Genomic DNA, 17,544 nt, shown 5'->3' with positions numbered 1-17,544 from the left:
AAGGCTCCACTCGGTTCGCTGGACAGCAGACCAGCACGCGCACACACATAGATACAGACGCGCACACAACAGTTTATCTACTGCAACGGAGAACAAGGTAAGAGTGAAGAGATTACACAGATTTCACTGTACGCTCTCTATAAAAGATTGTATTACAAATCTCATAACCCTGTGTTTTATATCTTACATTACGTTATAATTACAGTAGTAATTACATAGGACTACTGTAAATATACTGTAAATATGTGTGTGTATATATACATATATATATATATATATATATACATATATATATATATATATGTGTAAGCTATTTATCTCCACAGTAAGCAACGTTTACCAGTAATTCTATGTATGACAGTGTTTTCGCCTAACCATTTCCAAACCTCTCCTCGAGGAAACCTAGTATTATTTGTATCATTCAATAGTTGCCTTAGTAATTAATGTTTATGTTAAATAATTATGTTAAATTTGCAGCTGCTCGTGCTGCTGAGAGAATTGAACAAATCTATGTGATGGCTGGGGGCACTGAGGAGACCAAACTTGTCTACTTCTGACATTGTGAAAAATATCAATTACATTTTCGAAAAGAAGAAATTGATGTTACTTTTTACCTCATCAATATTAGTTTGCATTCGTTCTAATGTTAGATTTTTACGAGCAGCAAAAACACACTTGCTGTTGAGATAAATGGTTGTTTAGGTGTCTAAGGTGTCTTATGCACTTTATATGTTATATTCTATATTCTATAATATTATTATACTGCATATCACATTACTATTAGACGTAATTATTATACTGCTTTTACCCTTTCTCTCTCTGCTCTCCTCTGCCCCACAATTTCTAATCCCTATCTTTATTCTCTAGATGGGCACTGTAATGAGGATAGTCTGTTTTCTCCTCTTCTGCATCACAAGAGTGTCAGCTGTGGACACATTCCCTGAAAAAAGTAAGAATATGTGCCACACACTCATATCAGCACAGTAAAAATCAGCTTCCTGTAGCAGTACGCTCATATTGTCTTTATGTCTGCATTTGTGTTCCTGTGTGCAGTTGCATTAGGTCGAATTGCTGGAAATGTTACTCTGAGATGTGACACTGCTAAACAGCATGTAACATGGAAGCATGACTCTGAAGATATAGAGCCATCAGAACTAGCTGAGCTTAAAGACAAACAACTGATCCTTCATGACTTCCAAGAGGACCAAATGGGGAACTACACCTGCTGGAGTGAGGGTGAACTCGTAGACTACACCTACATCCTGCTTGATGAGTCTTGGAAATTTACCGGTGAGAAAGAGTGGCTTGTCACCCTTGACCAACACACAGTTTACATCATGAAAAACCTGATGACATACATGAGATATTATTAATAATGACCACAGTCTGGGGTGTCAGATCTACCCGTAACAGCGGTGTTGCAGTAAGCCAGTAAAACAGAGGCTGAAAAACTCCACTCAAGTGCTCTACTACTATATTCTACTTTAGCTAAGTGTTCCTGATATAACTGATCATTCTCATTCAAACCTTTATTCAAATAACAATACTTAAATGATCTATCAGAATGTTTTTGGCCTCATTCTGGGTATGACGATAACTAACATGCAAACACAAGTTTGTGCAAGATTTTCATTTATTGCGAGGGACCAGTGAAAACTTTTGAGAAGATTCTGTTGTCAGAATAACTAAAAACAAGAAAAAAACAAGACGCCTAAAGTGTTGAAGAATTGATTTCGTGTAACATTTTAGCTCTTTGTAAATCAAAGCTGCACTATGTTAGATTTTTTAGTTAAAATTGAGGTTAAAATTGGAGGAAATAGCATTAAAAAAAAAAACAAAATATGGTAAAATACAGTGTGCTTGTGCTGCTGCAAGTCACCCTGTAAAGCCTGAAATAATCATTTAAAAGTCAGAAGTGGGTCTGATTTCCTGTGGGTTTTTCAGACCACATTGTACGTTTTTTACATATTAACTTTGCTCAAAAAGAAGGTCCGGTTTGATGTTTAGATTGCAATTGCAAAATAAACATACTAATGAAGATATGATGACAATAGTAGATCATTCACTTACATTCTCGAAAGACAATTCGTTCACCAGGTTTTAAATGAGTTCTCTTTGAATACTCTTTCATCATGCTCGCAACCATCAGGTTCATCTGCTTAAGGGGAAGGGGAGCGGGAGCGATGTTACAAAATGTTCTTCTGCATATTGCATGCAGTAACACAGTTCCACCAGAGAGGTCTCCAAATCCCCAACGTTTACAATGTAACTCACTACACTATCATTTTAGTAATTATTTGCAAATAACTGAGTCTCTCTCTTTTCAGATTCAATTATATCTTGCACAGCTGAAACTTTCAACTGCACATTCAAAATTTGCTGCAGAATGGACCAAGCTGGCTTCAGTGTTTTCAGACTTCGCAATCAACGGTATGTATCTCTCTTTCTTCCTCTCTTACAAATACACAATTTAACTCCTTGTACACAACCTGCTAAAACTGCTCTACCACATGGTGTTGTAGGGATGACAGCAGCTGGGTGCAGCGTTCTGAAGACGGTTTCTTTTACCTCACACACTCCACCAACCCGTACGCAGAGGAGGCCGAGCGGCTGGCGGTGATAGGGGAGGCTGTGTCGTCCTCAGACCGCTACTTTAATATCAGCCACAACTTCTATCTCAGAGACATCAGTAAGTGTGTATGGGTGGTGTGCGTACATTGAGGTTGTGATTAGCTGTGTTTGGGTAAATCTGACAACTGTCTGTTCTATCTGTGTAGTCAAGCCTGCCATTCCTCAAATCAAGCATATGAGCAAGAACAAGGTTACTGTGAGACCTCCAGCCTCTTGGGCCAAGCCCGAGAGCTACTACCCTCTGGAACATGAAATTCAGTATAGGAAGCGAGACGATGGAATGGTAATGTTGGTTTCATAAGCACACCCATATCTTTTCCCAGTAATTTTGGAGCATTTCTATTGGTCTATTCATCATGAAGATTTGACAAACATTGATGGCTAATTTGACTGTAAAGGATTTGAGCGTAAAAATTTATGATCAGTGCATCCCTACACTCTCACATACTGAATTGCCACAGGAGTGCTAGGCCTTCAGTACCTTTAGTACAGTCTACTTTAAAACTTTAGGTTATGAAAAGATCAACTAATTGATTTAAAATTAAGTCTACAAACTAATCGTAACTTAAGTAAACTGTTAATTCTTAAGTAAAGTAGCAAATAAATTGAGGATCAAAAATGAAGAAAGAAATTTGCTATTTAGTTACATTTCTGTAAACATACATGAGTTAGGTAAAATATCATTTGGTTCAAATATTTATAAACTAGCTTAAAACTTTGTAATAGAATATGCTTTTTTTGACAGTGTTGAAATAATTATAATATCATCGCTGTCAAAAAACAAAATGAAACAAAATAACAACAACAAACACACGTATCTTAAAACTTTACAGGAGACTTTTAATGTCAGACAATGTAAAGGAATGTCATTCCAGGAACTTTGGAACATTTCTATAAGTCTGGTTATCATGAAATGTTCATACAATGTAAAGGACAGCTGCTGTGCTCACATGATGTAAAAAAAATATAAACAGAAAAAAATGAGACAGCAATGATGTAAAGTGTGTGCTAATTTTTTGGCCAAAAAAACTCTGCCGCCCTCCCCCAATTAAAAGAAAAGCTTAGTGTTTTCTTACACTCAGCAGTTGGCTTGTCTAGAGCGACTTATAATTCTATTTTTGCGCAGGTAGATGAAGGTAGCATTAAGACTCTTATTGGTATAGCATAGGGTGCTTGCCAAGACAGGCAATGAACCCCAATCTACAGCACGGAGGCCAGAAGTGTAATCCACTACACTATACCATTAGCTGACTATTTCCCACCACTGTGCAAACAGTTCCTCAAGTTACATATTTTCAAAGGAATAATTCTGAATATCACACAAATCATCAAGCCAAAATAAATTGTGGTACAATTTGAGATTTTATGATGCATTTAATCTAAAGAATCATAACAGTAAGGTCAGAAATTTACACACCCAATTCATTAAAAAAAAAAAAAAAGATTTTCTGCAAGCTGAATCTCTTTCTCCTCTTTCAGGTGATGTCTTTCAAGTTTGACGATAACATGAAGGTCCCAGATGGCATGAGTGACCTGAGGGTTCGCAGCAGAGACTCACTGCTTCTCTCTCAGTGGAGTGACTGGACACCATGGCAAAATGTATCCCACTGAAACCCAAACCCACACATTCAACACACCTCTCTCTCTCTCTCAACCTGTCCTCCCTACCCTGTCTCTGACTCCTCCCTCACAAACACAAACAGGTCATTATTCCTGTCTCAACTGTCTGTCTGGAACATTTGCCTGTTTACTTCATTTTCATGTTCCTTCTATGTGTTTGTATGTGAGTGTGCGTAAGCACATATATTTATGTTCACTGTTTTGTCCCATTAAAAAGCTTCTCTTCTTCTACTCTGTCTTTGAATTCTTATAGATGTGAAAGCATTAGTTCTGTATTTCTATGATCCTCATTTTTGTTTTCTTTTGAAGTATATGATCAGGAACAATAACTACTTCAGCAAAAAATCTAACATGTTCAGGCCTCCTCTTACCTCAGATGTAGTTGACAGCCAACACGTTTGGTATCCACCATGACCCTATCTGGATTAAGTGGTTAAAGATGAAGATAATGATGTTTAGTGTCCAATTTTTGCATCTTTAATTTAGTTTACAAGGCTAACATAACTAACAAACACTAGAAATCAGTAATCACACAAAATGTTTTCCAAAAATACATCAGCAGATGCATAAAACAGCTGCCGCCAGCATTCAGCTATAGTGATGTCTTAATTTTCATAATCCTCAATATAAAAGTGTCTTAAACCACACTGACAAGTCTGCATGACCTTGATGAAGAGCTAGCAGGTTGAGAGAAGTTTTGGGCATGTATTTACAAGATTTTGAGTGACTATGAACTTCTAGTGTTTCCTAGCAACATTAGCCGCATAACTCCGTAGAGGCAAAATTTAGACACCAAACATATCTTTTTTGCTGATTGACTTCAAATCCTTTAAATTTCTTTGAATAGATTTTTAACTATATGTATACATGAACACTACAAAAAGGATTTATCAGTCATTTTAAAAAGTAAAACATTTAAACTCTGAACAAGCAAATTCAAAGTTCAGAAATTCATTTATAAAATCATTTTATTAGTCTAGCACTTTTACAATGTAACGGTGGTACTATGTATTATTTATTTGCATGTATCTGAAGTCTGAAGTTTTTAATGAGAGTTCAGATGATTTAGATGAAAAGCCCGTCACAAAATGATAACAGTGAAACTATGTCATTACGTCAACGGATATCTTCAGCTTCATCAAAGTGAACCATCAGAGTAAACATGTTTGTCTGTGCGTGTGTGTGTGTGTGTGTGCAGACACACAGCAATGCACATAATTTCTCTTTTTATCCTTAGGTGCGTAAGAGAAGAAAAAAGAAGCAAAGGCAAAGAATGGGACAAAACAAGAGTGACGTTTTCCAACAGTGAAAAAAATTTACTTTAATGTCCTCTAACTCTTCCAGAACTTTCCACATTTATAAGTGGTGCAAAACATTTATTTCACTTGAAAGGGCCTATATCCTACATTTTTCTTGTTTTGTTTTGTTACTGTGTGGTCCACTTTTCGGTCCTTTATTAATCCCTTAGAATAAAACTTGCTGTTCTAGTTACTATGTTTTTAAGACTGACATATGTAAATGGCCTCTATTCTGATTGGCTGTCCTGTATTGTGCCACATTTAAAAAGCAGTTCAGGCTAAAACACCCCTTATAACTTTAGTGTGAATTGGTGGGGCTAAATTGCCGTTGGCTGAATAGAGGGATATATGTAAACATGTTGGATTCTGTGACATCACAATAACAGTAAGTACAAAACTGGGTAATTTTAAATTCTGTCAATGTTTACTTACTATATCAAACTCATTTATTTTAAAAAAGGTAAATATGATTCTCCATGAGCCCATTAAGGAATTATAGACTGTTTTAGGTGGGCCTCCTGAGAAACAGCTGTACTTTACAGTCTGTGTATTAAGTAAAAGCAGTCACTATATGATCTTGAGCTTTGCATGTATCTACCTACATTGATCAGCAGGGGGCTGTAGCAACTGTCGTAGGCATATCCAGAGAGAGGAATCTGACACTTTTCATTGTATAGTGTGGTCTTTTGGACCAAATGTGGCCGATTTAAGTCTTCACCTAATGATTAATGCCAAATATATTCTCAGCAGGCTAGTAAAGTGTGGGTTTCCCCTTTATATTTGCATTGGATTATTTGTGGTGTAACAGGATGATCTACGGATGTTTACACAGTTTATGAACTTTAAGAATTAAAAAAAATAAAGGTAAATAAATCTTCTAAATATTTTATTCAAAGACTGGAATTCTCCTTTACCCTTTCCACTCCATTCTCTGTGTCTGTATTATTTTTCTGATTCTCCTGGTGTGTCTGTGATGGCTTTTGGATGTGACCCATTCTCATTAGTGATGGCTGACCCTTGTTGCCGCTGCAGTAGGCTCTGTCCCTCGTGGGCTGGGTCAGCAGTGACAAATAACCAGTGGTTACTGTCCTGTTCTGCCTTGTGGGAGTCCAGGAAGGTGTGAGCGGTGAGCTCGTACTCTTCACCAAATGGAGTCCTACACATAATGAAGGACAAACACACAAATCAATTTAAACCCATCAAAGATGCAGAGTAGATCTGACCCATACTTAATTATATCTGTGTTTCATCACAGATGCACATAATTTATTTTCTCCTGTTGTAATCAGGATCCACTGAACAAATGGCCTCCCTTCTTCCACAAACATTCCACACAAAATATGTAAAATGTATAAAATGCACTTACCACAGCACATGATTCGCCAGTGCAGCCAGACATTGATTGGTTTTACAGTGGGAGATCAGCACCTTGCAGCTCACCTGTAGACACACAGCCGCCAGTGCAAAGGCAATAAAACTACTGAAGGTGTCTGAGTGGGTTTTTCTAAGATATACACTTTCAACATTGCAGGAACATCTGTTTTTATGCAGTGTCCAATTTTTCTATTGGTAAAAAGCCTGTATTTCTACTGGGTAAAAACAAGGGCTTTTCTTGCTATTAGCGATATAAGCAGTCCCTCATGCCTCCCCAGCCACAAGACGATTACACAATGCAGCGAAAAGTATGGTGAGACAATCATAATCATAATCATTGAGTTCAGGTGTTTCAGCCACACCCATTGCTAACAAGTGTATAAAATCAAGCACATGTCTATGCAATCTCCGTAGATAAACACTGGCAGTAGAATGGGCCATAAGAAGAGCTCAGTGACTTTAAACATGGCACTGTCATAGGATGCCACAAGTTAGTTCATAAAACTTCTGTCTTGCTAGATCTGCCCCAGTCAACTGTGAGTGCTACTATTGTGAAATGGAAGCATCTAGGAGCAACAACAGCTCAGCCATGAAGCAGTAGACCACTTAGTGTTAGTGTCCATAAAAGTGGCCTATCCTCTGTTGCACCACTCATTACACAGTCCCAAACTTCATCTGGAAGCAACATCAGCACAAGAACTGTGCGCTTTCCATAGCCAAGCGGCTGTACACCAGCCTGAAATCACTACAATAAGCGTCAGATAGAGTGGTAGAAAGCACGCCACTACGAGAGTGATGAATCATGCTTCGCTATCTGGCAGTCCATTAGACAAATCTGGGTTTGGCAGATGACAGGGGAACACTTCTTACCAGTATGCATAGTGCCAACAGTAAAGTTTGGTGGAGGAGGGATAATGGTCTGGGGCTGTTATTCAGGGTTGGGTTAGTTTTGATGAAGGGTAACATTAATGCTACAGCATTCAAAGACATTTTAGACAATTATATACGTCCAACTTTGTAGCAACAGTTTGAGGAAGGCCCTTTCTTGTTCCAGCATGATTGTACCCCTAAGCTGTGCTAAAAAAAAAACAGCAAAGACCAGCATAGCTGGTCACCAGCAAAACCATCATATGTTGTGTATTGGATGCTGGTATGCTAGTCAGCAGCAACGGAAGCTCACATGCTGTGCTGTGTTTTGGCTGCTGGTATGCTGGTCAACCATGCTGTGACTAGCTAAACAAGCACCAGACCAGCACAAACCAGCTTAGACCTGCATGGAATTCATGCTGGTCCATGCTGTTTTTTTCAGCAGCATGCACAAAACCCCAGCATCAGTGTCTGACCTCACAAATGCTCTTTTGAATTAATGGACACAAATTTCCAGACACACTCTAAAATCTTGTGGAAATCTTGTGAAAAGCTCACATATGTGTAATGGTCAGGTGGTCACATACTTTTGGCCATACAGTGTATTTTTTTTTGTTAAGCTAATCATAGCCTGTGCTTCACCTGCTTTTCCTCTTTTCTGTATTTCTAAAATTTTAGACTAATGGGAAAACATTATTCTCTGTTCATATTGCTCTTGTGTTTTTGTTTTGCCATCCGGTGTCGACCAGAGGAGGATGAGTTCCCCTTTTGAGTCTTGGTTTCTCTCAAGGTTTCTTCCTCTCATTAGGGAGTTTTTCCTTGCCACTGTTGCCAGTGGCTCGCTCATGGGGGCTTGGACCCGGATTTTTCTGTAAAGCTGCTTTTTGACAATGGCTGTTATTAAAAAAAGCGCTATATAAATGAACTTTGACTGACTGACTGACTGACTAAGCTTTTTTTTAATTGTTTATGCCACTCCTGATATTGGTAGAAAAATATCTTTTAAAAACACCATTAATGACTTTTATTCTAAAAAAATAAAGAAAACAGAATTAATGCTAATGCCACTTTAACACACATTGTAATGTATTTTATTTATACATATTAATTTATTTAATTTTACATATAATTTATTTTATTTATATGTACAAGTTAGTTGTTTATGCTATTCCTTCTTTATAGTGTTAATTATTGCTTTACTGTTTAGCACTCTGAGTATTTAAATTAATCAAAATTAATAAATGAATAAAGATAATTCATTTAAGTATTAAAGGAATTAATAAGGGTAATTAATATGAATTCTTTTTCATCCATATATACAAAAAATAATACCACTGGAGTGGGTGGGGGAGCCTCCAAGGAGAACGTCACTCCTGGCCCCTCAAAAATGACCCTAGGTTTATGAATGAATGCTGTCATACCCTATCTTTTGGTAAAGTTTAATGCTGAGAAAAACAACACTCGGCATGTGTGCCTAGGTTCAAGTAAATGTTTGTTATCCCAACATTTCTTTATAAGACATACTCAGCCCTACATTAGTCAGTACACCTGTCGTATATGGTAGTGTAATTACCTGTACAGGGAAGCCTTCATGTTCCAGGCGTTCCTGTGGGTCAAAATATACCACTCTCCACCAACACTGGAAGTCACACTGCTCCACTAAGCTCACTTCTTGTAGTCGGGACTTTTTAGCACACTTCTGGAATGTTCTGTGGTCGCTGGCCAAATAAAGCTAAATAAAGTCAGAAAGAACATATAGTTAGGGGACTTATTTCCATTTCTGAAACTTTTATTAGACTCATTTTTATTTCAAGTTATTATAGTACTTGTTTTTTATGAAAACCACTCTCCAAAACTTTCTGATACGCAATCAAACTACACAGATCTACAGCGTCACCACAAGCTGTGAACGTTTACAAGTTTTTCAAATGTCAAATGGTCAAGAAAAAATCCCTTAAATTTTTTTTTTTTCACAGATGCAAATATTGTGTTTTCAAGCAATGCACCCACCAAACTTTCTAATAATTCAGTGAATCAGCAAGAAAAGGGACCAGAAGCGTAAACGATGGAATTCCCCTTTTAAGACAACGGCATACACATAAACTTAAAGCACATCATCAGCAGTCCTTTGCAGGTTTACCTCTCCACCGAAACCTGCAGAAGTTCTCAGGCCAAAGCTTTGATCATATCTCAGTATGTCTCCATCTGGTGTCCCATCCACACTAGACCACAAACCACAGTAAGAGGAAATGCTCATCAGTGTGAATGTGTATGTGTATTCTTGTATGTGTGAATGTACATGGCAGCCCACAATTTGGATGTGTGAGAAACTGTTTACCTGGTAATGACGAAGGCGTTCCGCACACACGGCTTTAAGTTGTTGGCCCCGCCCACTTGGCAGGGTCCCTGAAGATATGGGTCAGAGTTTGTTTGTGGATGTGAGCTCATATTGCTGAGGTCAGCGATAATGCTGAGGCTGCAGGGGTCATGTGGGCCAAGACTTGTTCCTCCAGAGTTTACCAGCATTATGGTGTCTCCAAAGCGCAAAAAGCCATCTCGCGACACAGACAGACTCATCTGAAAAACAGATTTAATTTTTTTCCCTTTCCTTTTTACTGTTTTAAAGACCCTGTCTACTAATTTCATAATTTTCTTCTAACTACTATCTGTAGTTTCTGTGGTGTTATTACTTTGTACTGGCAGAGAAAGAATGATAGTCTTTTCTATTGAGAGACACTGAAACTACTTCTTCGGCCATTGTCTTCTGTTCGACTTGAGTTGGGTGGGACTAAATTTGGCGCAGATGACATCAAATCTACCCAAGTACTAATCAGAGTTAGCATTATGTATATGTCAGCTCCTATTCCTCTCCTTCACATAAAGTGACTGCTCTCCCGCTGCTCCGAGTCCAAGACTAAACTCCAAACAAGCAGATTATTTAAGCTTTTCTAAATTTAACAGTGCTTGTTATGAATGTTTATTACACTCTTGGTTGTATCATAGCTAGACACTGCTTCCTACTCGCGTTGGTAGCTTATTGCTGGATCCTACAATAAGCGATTAACTTAAATTATGAGAGCGCATTAGATAGCGGCCCGCCTTAAATGTAGGAATGAAAAGCTAATATATTAGCTACCCCCTAACATCATGGCTCCCAGTATTTCTCTCTACTTTTGTACTTCTGCAGTTGTACTTTACAGGCATGGTGTACAATGAGGCACACAAGAACTTTCTCCACTATGTCCGCAAATATGACTGTGTGGATTCACAACAGGAGCTTATGTGACCTACGTTTCAGGAGCACGGTCCAACAGTTAGCTAACTAGCTATAGGTTACAGATATACTTTTAATGCTGCTGAGTGTCAAATCTCTGACATTTTATGTCCATAATCTTCTCGTCATATAATCAAAGCCTGAGTTCTCCAATATTATCTGCAAAATGTGGTCTCTAAAATGACCATTAGACAGCTTGTTCTCCATTTTGCACTTTTTATTCACCATTCACACAATGTAAAGGGCAACAGGCATTTTCAAATTATGTCAAAAAATGAAAAACTTTAAAAAAGGAGATACAAGGTTTTCTTCTGACAGCAGCAATATCTTTACTATCAAAACAAAAATGTAAACATTTGAAACCATGTTGACAGGGGCTTTAAAGTAATGATCAAACAACACTGATGTGTGGTGTAGCACTCATAAGATAATTGTAAGTACTGTGATCATCCACTAGGGGTGTTAAAATGCATCAGTGGATGGTGAAGCAGTGATTTAAACGTCGCCAATCTGAAGGTGCATCAGTTTGAAATGTGAGAACCAATTCTAATCCATTAGAATAATATTTAATAAAGTATGCACTCTTTTTTTTAGGTGGAAAGAACTCTGTAGCCTATTTTTAAGTTTTTATTTATTGCCTGTATTCCGCTATCGTGTAAATAGTATCTCCAGTCACAATTAGTCTAAATCTGAATTATACGAAAATAACTAATATGAATGCAACCATGCTGAAATTTGAGATTTCATGACGCACTGATGTATTTCCTGAAGAACTGCAATCAAATCAAATCAAATCAAATCATTGTGAGTTCAGATATTTGCAGCCTTATTATGAGCACACATCAAGAAATTATTCCTCTGGTTGCTTTTAGGTTCTTGCCTACATATCACTACTAATAAAGCCTAATCCATCCTGGACATCACCTCTTCCAGCCCCTCCACTCTGGTAGGAGATTCAGGGCCAACAAAACCAGCACAGCCAGACATGCTAACAGCTTTTCCCTCAGATCTATAGCACTCACTAACCAGTGGTTACTTAAACTAACCCAAACAAAGCTATTTACTGTATTACAGTAACTTCTCTATGGAAAATAGAAATAATGTCCTACTTTAGCAATGACTCTGCAAAACATACTAACGACTAATGTCTGCATCTCTCAGATTTCACAGTACCGTTCTACTCCGTGGCATCTCTTGAACAGCCCTCATGGTAGGTGTGACAGATGTGTTCCCAGCAGGCTTTGAGGAGGGTTTGTGGACTGTTCACTGTCTGTATAGCCCTTATTTCTGAAACCTGAACCTGCCTATTGATTCTACTCAGCTCTCCCTGTGCACCCCAATAATATCCTTGGCTGTTCATTCAGTCTTTCAACTACTGCTGCTGGTCAGTCCTGATGCCCACTGTTTCTAGAGGCTGGTAGTGTAGCAATGATTAAACTCCATGATACAAAAATGTCAGGAGTCTTTTGTTCCTCATCCATCTGTGCAGCACTCCCCAGGCCTCGCCGCTAGGGCTGGAGAATCTGGGTGAACACTGGAACAGAGTCTGTTTTGGCTGCCCATAAGGAGGAAACTCTGGACAACAGCCTGTAGCTGCAATGGGAGCTGCTCTGTAGTTGAATCCAAATCTGTTCAGATAATTCTTCGTGGTCTGGCACCATGTTGGTGGCACTATTTTGAAGCAAGCGAGGATGAATGAGGAATGAACTTCTATTTCTTTTAGCTACATTTGCATCATAGCTCTAGTGCAAAGCTGAAGAAGTAAATTTTGCAGCATATAGTTGTATTTTGTCAAAGCATTTTATTCACCTCTTGTAACACTCCTTGTGCCTACTATGCACATGCTTCCCAGTTCACTGTTTACACTGTGCACATCTCATTTGATTATGAGAACACAAGTAAATGTAACCTTTGAGGCTCATCGGTGCAGGACTGATTAATTCACATTAGGGTTTAATTTGTAACTACTGAATAAATGCTAAATGTCTAGTTTCATAATGGTATATGTGCTCTAAAGACATCGATTATACCTTGTCAATGTCATACAAAAATATGTTTATATTAAATTTATATTATGTTCACATTGGTTCTTGAAGATTACACCTTTTCAAATGTTAATAAAAGCAAATCTTAAAAATGTTATTCTTTATAGTAATTGTTGTTGGTTCTTGCATTCAGAGACAATAAAATGCCATGGCATCCACTAGAATGTGATTTCTTTTTTATGTGTTTAACCCTCATTCATTTAAAGGCCCCTGTAAATATGGTTTCAAATGTTTACAGTTGTTTTGATAGTAAACATATGCTGCGGAAAATGTGCCTACCAGGGTTATATTTAGTGATGAAACAGTTTCATGGTAAACCACTGTAAAATTCCAAACGGTTAGTATTACCGTTTCATATATTAATCATCATGAAATCTGTGGTCGATTACCATGCTTTGAAAGACCTACGTTAAATACTGACCAGCATCAACCAAAGTTAACAACAGTCTCCCAGACAGACACAGCTTGCAACATGGATTTGTTTTGTGTCAGTGTAAAGATGGCGGAAGCCAGTGACAGCACTCCAGAGATTTTTCAGCGTTCAGAGGGGGCTAAGTCTGAAGTGCGGTTGTATTTTGGTTTTTACACGAGTGCAGGGGGAGACTTCAGTAAAGATGGTCACCCTGTTTGCAGAACATGCAGAAAAAAAATTGCTGAGAAAAGAGGGAACACTTCAAATCTTATGATCCATCTTTTTGACCTCCAAATACTACTTTAGCAAAGTAGTCAGTACTCAGAAGCTGAAGTCAGCTTTTTATTCACCAGCTACTTGTTCGAATATTCCCATTCCACCTTAAATGGTGTAGTAGTTATTTGCCTCAAGCATCAGAACGTAACTGCTGCACCATTTAAGGTGGAACAGGAACACTGGAACAAGAAGCTGGCGAATAGGAAGCAGATTTCAGCCTTGTATTAAAACAGCAGGCAGGATGGTTTAATAGTCTAAATGTCCTTATCAGAAAATGTTACCAGCTTTAAAATAATAATTAGGATATTTTGATAGCCTAAATCAGCATATGGGGGGGGGGGGTACTGGACATTTGATCTGGTTTTCATATGTTTACATAATGTATTTGGCTATATTACTATACAACTGAAACAACCCGGCTCCAGTAATAGTGCTGAGCAACACCACCTGCGAAAGTTAGAAACAACGGTGTAATAAACCTTCATAACAAACACTGTTAAATTTAGAAAAATCTTACATATTCTGCTTGCTGGAAGTCTGCTTGCAGGCTCATCTTGTACTGGGTGCAGTGGGAGAGCAGTCACTGTATGTGATGGAGAGGAACATGAGGAGCTGATGTATACACAATGCTAACTCTGATTGGTACTTTGGCAGATGTGACGTCATCTGCTCCAAATTTAGTCCCACACAACTCAAATCAAACAGAAGAAAACGGCAGAAAAAGGTTCTTCCAAAAATCTCTCAACAGAAGAGACCAACATCATTCTTTTACTGCCAGTACAAAGTAAAACACTACAAAAACTATAGATATTAGTTCATAGAAGATCATGAAAATTAGTAGACAGGGGCTGTAAAAAATAAACTATAAATCCATTCTTTTTCATCACGTTTGTTCATTAATGCAACTAGAAGACGATACATTCAGTATAAGGGACGTCATGGGAAGTGACAGACCATCATCTGAGGGACTTTTTGAACATGATGCAGTAAACTGTGGATTTCACCAAATAAAAATTTTTTATAAGCCCACAACTGTCACTGCATAGGTTTCCAAAGTACCTTCAAAAACACCTCAAAGCTGAGAAATGAAGGTTTATGTGCATTTATTATACCCTATATGCCACTGCATATTTTATTCATAAAGCCCCTTCATGCCTTTGAGATGATTTAGCTTTTACTCATTTAATTATAACACTCCAGTTAGATGTATTTAAATAAGCCACACATGTGAGGCCGTCTAATACTAGAGAAATAAACCAGGACAGCAGGGGGCGCTATTACACGCTCAAAATGTTCTACAGTGACTCCGTGACGAAAGCTGGCACAGGATACTTTTTTGCACAAATACTGGCAATAATTGCTGGCAGTTATTTTGGAATCAAGTGGAAAATAAAGTTTAAAATAACTGAGAAGAATAAAGTGCACAATTGTTTTTATAATCTTATTGGTATTTAGATTAAAGGCCAAAACAGAAGTTTTGTCCACATCCTTTCTAAAATGGCGAGGAATGTGAAATATAAGGCTTTTTTCTTCCCTAAAGCTTTCACTCGTTAAATCGTCTGTTCTGCTTAAGCGCAGTGTTACAGGTCACTTCTCTCTTCACCAGTAAAAGTAAAACTGCTGTTCAGCTTTTATCAACTTTGAGAGAAATTAATAGGAAAATTCCAACGAAGCCACAGACACAAGATACAGCAGCAGCCTCTTACTGGTTTCAGGATGTTTTGTCTCAGTACTGTGGTCTTCTGAACTGTGAGCTCTCCTTTCTCTTTCCGATGGAGGAAATCCTTCAGGCTGTCCTGCAGAAACACTTAAGATTAAACGGGGTACCTGCTTCCGGCCTTAAAACTAACAACGTTCACTCTGGTGGGCTCTAGGTCAGTGAGAAACTGCACTAGCCTTAATTGCAGTTAACATGTCAAATGGCTTTTTTTCAAAAACAAACCTCGTCCAGAGTCACGTCCTCCCTCCAGTTTCCCACCCGCACGCTCGGGCTGTAGGTCCGGACAGTGGCCATCTGATCACCGGCTGCAAAGGCAACTTACTCTGCTTAAATCAGCGCGTACAGATATGCTGAAATCCAGGCAGCCTCTCTCTATAGTTTTGGACTCGAATAGCTAACTCGTATAATTCTGCTCTGTAAGTTAGTTAACTTATCTAACTAGCTACGTTAGTAGCTTAATTTAACGGTGCGTAATTCGCAGCGCGCTAGCCAAGCAGTTGATGAGTCTGTTTACGCGTCTCCATGGTTACAAGCCTTAAAGGGAAACTCCACTGATTTTTCAAAATCGTTGCATAATTCAATAAACCAGGTCATTCAGAGTGTTTTAAGGGTTCACTGTAGGCAGCATTACTTACTGTGTATATACACACACACACACATACACATACACGCACACTCACAGAGCACTTTATTAGGAACATCTTATTGTATCTACTTTCTCCATTTTATCAGCTCCTCTTACCATGTAGGAGCACTAGTTCTACAATTTCACACCACAGTCCATCTGTTCTTCAATAGTCAGGACCCCCACAGGACCACCACAGAGCAGCTATTATTTGGGTGGATCATTCTCAGCACCGCTGTGACACTGATGTGGTAGTGGTGTGTTGGTGTGTGTTGTGCTGGTATGAGTGGATCTGCACTCATACTGAACACTGCAGTGCTGCTGGAGTTTTTAAATGCCTCAGTGTCAGTGCTAGACTAGTCCACCAACCAGAAATAATCAGCCAGCAGCGTCCTGTGGGACACAACACAAACTGTGCAGCAACAGATGAGCTACCATCTCTGACTTTACATCTACAAGGTGGACCGACTGTTAGTGAACACAGTGTTGAAAAACTCCAACAGCACTGCTGTGTCTGATCCACTCATACCAGCCCAACACACACACCACCATGAGAAAAGGAGAAAAATAAAAAAGGGGAGAATCTCCTGGTCTTTGGGATTTGTAATGAGTACTTTGAGTAATTTCAAGGTCAAAAAGATAATGTATGGAGTAAGATGTACATTTATTTTTCTTTGAAATGTAAATACAAGTATACAGTTTCAATAATACTCAAGTATGAATCTTCCAAAACACTACTTCCATAGAGACGAAATACATTTTTGAAGTATTTTCTTCCCCTCAGTCAAAAGCTTTTATGTATTAAACCTACATTTTTACATATATTTAAACTAAACAGTGCCAACGTCAGAGACTGTAGGACAGAAAAAAAAACTATTGGGTAAAGATTCTATTAGATAACTATATGAGTCTAAAGTCCTCTTTAGGGCCTGAATGGCAGTGTGTGTATGAGAGACAAAGAGAGAGAGCGAGAGTGATGGTAAGTGATGGTAAGTGCCTCTTCGTCAATAACGGAACTGACGGGTCATAAATAGATAAAAGATGTTTATGAGAGCTGAGCTCTGAAATATTAAAACTCTAACAGGAAGGGAAAAGCTGCAGCCTAGTAAAGTGATTGAGGTCCTGTTACACACAGGGGATTCACCTTTCAGGCCTGCTGATCAACACAATGTTCTCTTCTATGTGCTTCAAGCCGTGACAGTATACTGGTTAGTGTTATAGTTCACCTATAAATGTTTTTACTGCAACACAGATAAAAAAAAGGCAGTTGAGAAAAAAATATACAATGCCACCTGTTATTTCTGGATAATCGCGCTCAGTCCTCTCAAAGCCACACATAAGTATTTGTACAGATGAATGCAACATGAAAGTTGTATAAAAATGTAAAACGATTTGCCTGTAA

The 17,544-nt window shown here is 38.3% G+C and overlaps 2 protein-coding genes across 2 annotated transcripts; one reads left to right on the top strand and one right to left on the bottom strand.

Annotated features, from left to right (window-relative positions):
• si:dkey-88e18.2 (interleukin-12 subunit beta) lies at nt 1–5,594 on the top strand. The gene is made up of 8 exons (XM_036585660.1): nt 1–97; nt 868–949; nt 1,054–1,290; nt 2,328–2,430; nt 2,523–2,689; nt 2,778–2,914; nt 4,111–4,230; nt 5,489–5,594. Exons 2-8 carry the CDS (start codon nt 868–870, stop codon nt 5,558–5,560), a joined length of 918 nt encoding a protein of 305 aa, XP_036441553.1. The 5' UTR covers nt 1–97; the 3' UTR covers nt 5,561–5,594.
• A 78-nt stretch (nt 5,595–5,672) lies between these two features.
• On the bottom strand, nt 5,673–16,027 carry cfap161 (cilia and flagella associated protein 161). Its single transcript, XM_036585659.1, has 7 exons — nt 15,740–16,027; nt 15,504–15,593; nt 10,129–10,367; nt 9,931–10,012; nt 9,364–9,522; nt 6,916–6,989; nt 5,673–6,705 (listed from the first exon to the last, which is right to left on the bottom strand). The coding sequence occupies exons 1-7, from the start codon at nt 15,809–15,811 to the stop codon at nt 6,492–6,494; spliced, it is 930 nt and encodes a 309-aa protein (XP_036441552.1). The 5' UTR covers nt 15,812–16,027; the 3' UTR covers nt 5,673–6,491.
• Between the last annotated feature and the right edge of the window lie 1,517 nt (nt 16,028–17,544).

The sequence above is a fragment of the Colossoma macropomum genome, unplaced genomic scaffold (assembly GCF_904425465.1).
Source record: "Colossoma macropomum unplaced genomic scaffold, Colossoma_macropomum, whole genome shotgun sequence".
In the NCBI taxonomy this organism is placed as follows: domain Eukaryota; kingdom Metazoa; phylum Chordata; class Actinopteri; order Characiformes; family Serrasalmidae; genus Colossoma; species Colossoma macropomum.
The sequence above is the reverse complement of the archived record's forward strand: the minus strand, read 5'-3'. Positions and strand labels throughout refer to the sequence as shown.